Source organism: Panicum virgatum, chromosome 1N (genome assembly GCF_016808335.1).
Source record: "Panicum virgatum strain AP13 chromosome 1N, P.virgatum_v5, whole genome shotgun sequence".
In the NCBI taxonomy this organism is placed as follows: domain Eukaryota; kingdom Viridiplantae; phylum Streptophyta; class Magnoliopsida; order Poales; family Poaceae; genus Panicum; species Panicum virgatum.
In genome coordinates, this window is record NC_053145.1 from 57318551 (window position 1) to 57323828 (window position 5278).

At 53.7% G+C, this 5278-nt stretch overlaps 1 protein-coding gene across 1 annotated transcript; it reads right to left on the bottom strand.

The window, feature by feature from the left end:
* Positions 1-916: 916 nt before the first annotated feature.
* Positions 917-4494, bottom strand: LOC120656926 (growth-regulating factor 1-like). The gene is made up of 5 exons (XM_039935165.1): positions 4267-4494; positions 3917-4131; positions 2897-3314; positions 1307-1731; positions 917-1188 (listed from the first exon to the last, which is right to left on the bottom strand). The coding sequence occupies exons 1-5, from the start codon at positions 4374-4376 to the stop codon at positions 1181-1183; spliced, it is 1176 nt and encodes a 391-aa protein (XP_039791099.1). The 5' UTR covers positions 4377-4494; the 3' UTR covers positions 917-1180.
* Positions 4495-5278: the final 784 nt, after the last annotated feature.

The window sequence follows — 5278 nt, forward strand, 5'->3', positions numbered from 1 at the left end:
ATCCAATCCGAATCCATGTTTAGGTGTAGCACCGCAACTACTGTCTACTAGCAAGTGGCCCGGTGTGTGGTCACGCCCTGAGCCTTTGGCGATTTGCGCCTGCCGGAAGATCCGCGCGCCCACATGCCGATTCCTCCCCGGCGAGGAGGTGGCCGCACCGCATGCCTGGCCCGCATGGATGGTTGGGTCCGGTACACGCCAGTTCACCATCCCATTGCCATCCCTGGATTCCTGCATCCACCTCGCGCCGCCGAGCACAGGAAGAACTCGGCGTCGCGCTCGGCAAGTGTCGGCCCGCACGCCACCGACGGCCGGGGAAAGAAGACACGCCTGTTCGCCGTCCCAAGTCCGAGCTTTGAAGGAAGCTCTGGCGGCTCACGAGGTAATCATAGAGGAGGGGGGGCGGCGATGTGGTGGAGCCCCGGTAACATGCGGGGGTATGGTGCCGGGGTGGGGGCGATGAAAGGCGCCGGATTGTTGGGGGTGGATCTCGGGATGTCGTGGGGAACCGGGGGGTGACGACCATCGCTTGTCACGGGCTCCAGCTCCAGGGTGACAAAGCGACGGATCCTGCAGCCCGATCATGTTCCGGGAAAAGGGAGCCACGGGGCGCCCCGTTGTGCGCTGCGAGCTGGCCGATTCCGGCCTCCCTGAGACCCTGACGAATGACTACTACCTGCAGCTGCAAGCAAGCCTTGCACCCTCCCTCACCACTCCACTTAACAAAAGGAGCCTGTTGGTTACCACTAGCGGTTGGGTAGGGGCACGCATGATTAAAAAAAAAAGGGATGCAGATCGGGGAACAGCCCAAGAGGGTGCGAGCGTCACGTTGGTGCTCTGACTGTCACTTCCTGATTCGGCAGTTGGGTTGGTTTATGCAAAGCAGGCTTTCAGATACAGGAGGGAATGGATCCCATCAGTGGTAGGGCACACAAAAGCTTTGAGCCTAAGGAAAACGGTCTCATGTTCACCCACATGAGGCGCCGGCGGACGGTGCCCGGTCGCGTTGTTTGGTACAAATCTGACACGGAAAAAAGACCCATGAATTATACAGAAGCATAGATTGTTTTTTGCAGCTACTGCGTGGTGTGGCCGGTGGGGAGGAGACAAAGGGGGCCTGGAGTCTGGAGAAAATCTGAACGCAACAAATCCAATGCTTCGCTCACGGACATCGATATGATCAGTCATCTGCAGAGATCAGGCATGGCGTTACTCGAATCAGTCAGTGATCGTGCTGAACTACTGTGACACGGAGATGACATTAGAACAGCGGTTAGTTTCTTTGGAGCGACAGAGGAGAGCTTACCGTTCGGCGACTGGGAGCTGGCCACGGAGAAGTCCGAGGACGCCATGGGTATGGAGATCGACAGCTGGGTCGCCGGGAACGAGGCTAGGTTAGTGTTGTCGTCGGAGAGGCCCGGCCAGGAGTCCCTCGCCTTGGGCCACTCGTCGAAGAAGGGCCGCAGCGTCTGGTTCTCCTGCTTCCCGGAGTTGATGCCCCCGAAGTCGTGGCCTAGGAAGGAGAGGGGCTGCCTGTCCATCTTCGAGAGCGAGCTGACGCCGTTTGGACCCAGGTCGCTCAGCGCCCCGAGCTGGGGGTAGCTCGAGAGAGGAAATGCGGAGTTTTGGGACGGCGGGAGGCGCCACTGGTTCTCCATGGATGAGTCAATGGCTTCGGCAATGAGCTGATTGTGCTCATCAGCCAATGACCTTATTCCATAAGCATTGTACCTGAATTTAAGAAAGTAGGGTGAACACCTCCAAATTAGTAGGGACACAAATAAACTACCTGAATCTTACTGATTGGTTTTTTCTAATGATCAAACAAATTAAGTTTTCTAGAAAGAACAGATATCCAATGTGTGACACAAGTTGCAATTGTACTGAGCTATTCTTCCAAAAATGCAAAGTTTTCAGATCAAAGCAGTACGTGGAATTACAAACACAACGAAAGCATCCAGAATCAAATTAAATTTGCCTTTCAACTAACTGTTTGCATAACAACCAAACAGTACCTAAAACGAAGCTATCATGTTTGGTTTGTATAATTTGTAAAAATCATCACAAAAAGCATCATTTCCTTATGAGAAGTCGTAATATTTCAGTAAGTAACGCTATCAGGAAATAAAGCTTATTACCAACAGCTCAACAGCACACAAGTAGCAGAAAAGCGAAAGAGCAGATGATCATATACATAGAACATGGGTAGAGTTAAACCCACAATTTGTATTGGTGGAAACAAAGCATTTATATGGGCAAAACGAAACACTGCCCTTCCAGTAGTTACAAGGAAAAAAATTATTATATCCTGCGCCCTAAAAGAGTTGCAAGAGAAACGACTTGATGCTGCAACAATAAAGAGTTGTAGTAATGGTCAGGAGAGGCCAACATCAGCAAGCAGCAGGCACAAGCACTGCGACCACTGAACACAAACAAGCTTCATCTTTATGGGCAGTACGTGTTCTAAGCCAGGAAGGCTGGGCACTGCACTTCCACTTGACCTGAGCACAAATATCTCATTGATAAATGGACACAGCCCTGGGCTTCAGCCTTCAGGGTCATCGAACTGAACCCAGAAAGCATGGCCAGGCAACGAACCAGACTACCAGAGCCTGAACACTAACGTAATTTCTTGCAGTGAGTAAAAGTCCCAGAAGGTAATGCTTATTGCGCGTTGCAGCAGTAAAGTACTGAGCACGCACTACTGGTTTTGATTGCCAGGGAAGCAAGACCATCTGACGCCATTCAGTTAAAAGGATAGCAAGCCAGTGATTGAATGATCACAGGTAAACAGTTATCTGCGTGACCATCTGACGCCAATCAGTTAAAAGGATAGCACTGTTCAGAAACAGGATGGGTATTGGAGATGAAAGAAAAGAAAGTAATGAACAGTCACCTGAGATCCTTGGCCGTTCCACCACCAAGAGCTGCGTAGCTGGCGGCATTGTCCATGTGCAGCGGAGACGACCCCAACGGCGAGGAGAACGGGCTGGACATGTTGCTGGCTCCGCCGCCTCCACCGGTGCTGCCAGCGATGGCAGGGTAGAGTGAGTGGTTCTGGAAGCTGCTGCCGTTGGCTGCGGCGGCCAGGGGCGCCGCGGGGGAGGCGGCCGCGGTGGCCGGCGGCTGGGACGGGGGCACGAGCTGCGTTTCCACAGGCTTTCTTGAACGGTTGCGGCCGCGGTGCATGTGGCGCTCGCAGTACTTGGAGTCCGGGGCGGCCTCCTTGGAGCACCGCCACTTCTTGCCGTCCGTACGCCGGCACCGGCCCGGCTCCGGATCCAGCTTCTTGCCGAAGTACGAACCGTGCCCAACTGCACACAGCAAACCGAGCAAATCAGACGCTGCTGTCCGTTACATTTAAGCATCATTTACGCGCTCGCTTTTTATCTGCCTCTATCTATGTGTGCATCTGCAAATGGTACAGGACAGTACCGAGGCAGCTGCAAGGCAAAGCTTCCCATTATTAGGAATGGACAGAAATGGCGAACAGTGGAGCAGCTGCCGCTGCATTCAATGGATTCGCTTGCTGGTTTCTAAAGCATCAGTACTCCTCAGCCACAATGGTGGCTGGCGATGTAAACCTCTATTTCATCAACCGTCGGGTGCAGTGGAGTATCCAATGAAATAGCACAAAATGATGGGCTAGTTCTCCCCAAATCGTATGCTGGATCTTGAAGAGAGCACAAGCAAGGTCGGATTAAAAAACGAAGCTAGAAGCTTTCCGGGCACAAATCCGGGTCTTAGTATAAAACTGACGCTCGGTTCTTGAACCGCGCATCAGGGATTAACAAATGACCGGAGCAGATTAACTAACCCAGGCAAAGTACAGCTGATCGGAATAAACAAAGAGTCCGGGCAGGAAGCAAGCGCCCGGAAGGCGATACGGCAAGGATTCGGGAGGAAGAGGGCGTACGTGTGGGGTGGCCGTAGAAGCGGGTGGCGAGGGCGTCGAGGCCGCGGCGGATGGGGAGCACGAGATCCGGCGGGACGGGGACGCCGGCGACCAGGTACTTGTATATCAGCGCCTGCTGCTCCAGCTCCTCGTACTGCGCCGGCGTGAACGACACCGGCCTCGCCGCCCACCTCGCGCCCACCTGCGCGTCCTCCGCCGGCCCGCCGCCGCTAGCCCTGCACCGAGCAGAAAAAAGATGCCACCACGTCAGCGCCAAAGAAGAACCAGCAGAGAGCAAGCAGCGCTACACCAAAGAATGACGACGAGAGGTGAGAGGCAGGCGCGAAGCGAAGAAGGGACAGGGCACTCACGGCGAGACGGAGAGCGGGGTGGCGCGGCAGAAGGGGAGGAGGGAGGCGGTGGCGGTGGAGGAGCGGTGGTCGGCGCCTGCCGGGGAAAGAGAGGCATACGGCATCGCCATCTCTCGCTGTCCCTCTCGCGCGCTGCTTGCTCCCTGCGGCCGGCCTCGCCCCTCTTTAATGAGCTCCCCCGGGGGCTGGCTGGCTGGCTCGTGATGTGCTTTGCTTGCTTCCTTGGCTCGCTCGGACTCAGCTCGCTCGGTCGCGTCGCGCGCGCTTGGCTTTATTGCCCGCTTTGTCTTTCTCTGCGTCGCTGTCTGCCCCCGCGCTGTGCGTGTCGTCTGCGCCGCGCGAGCGGGAGGAAGGCGAGGCGAGCGGCGAGCTTGGTCTAATCTCTCTGGTGGTAGTGCCGTAGTGGGAGGCTGGGAGCGAGCTCGACACGACGAGGGCTCGAGCGCGCCGGCTCCGCCCGACGACCCAGCTGCTAGTGCTAGCTGACAAGCGACGCCTGGCTCCCTCTCTGTCCCTCTAGCGTTGTGGTAGTCCGTAGCAGGCGTGGCGACCTTGTCTCTCTCTCAGCTTTCTTCTGTTTCCTATGCGGCTTGGCTGGTTCCCCAGGGCACATGGCCGTGTTTGGTTAGACCTCAAATTAAAATTATATAAAAAAATAAATGTTTACATAAAGTATTAAATAAAATTTATTTGCAAAATCTTTTCAGGAATGAGTATAATTTTTCGAGACTAATCTAATAACGATAATTAATTGATGATTTACTACTTAATGCTACAGTAACTAACTTCTAATAATGCAGTTAAAGGACTCATTAGATTCATCTCGCAATTTACACGGGGAATTGGGGAGGTGGTTTTGTAATTAAATTTTATTTAATACTTTAATTAGTGGTCAAAGATGAAAAAAATTCTTTCAATTTCTAACCAAACACGGCCCATTTCTTTGCCCATGGCCCTGTTTGGTTGTGTGTAGCACAAGTAGCACAAAAATTTTGACTAATAATTAGGAGTA

What these genes read in the sequence shown, in the direction of transcription:
- LOC120656926 (XM_039935165.1), bottom strand. Translation starts at nt 4,376, where the DNA reads ATGGCGATGCCGTATGCCTCTCTTTCCCCGGCAGGCGCCGACCACCGC. An exon ending in CTTCTACGGCCACCCCACAC is followed by an intron (nt 3,315 to 3,916) that starts GTACGCCCTCTT and finishes TGCTGTGTGCAG; the next exon opens with TTGGGCACGGTTCGTACTTC. An exon ending in GGAACGGCCAAGGATCTCAG is followed by an intron (nt 1,732 to 2,896) that starts GTGACTGTTCAT and finishes TCTTAAATTCAG; the next exon opens with GTACAATGCTTATGGAATAA.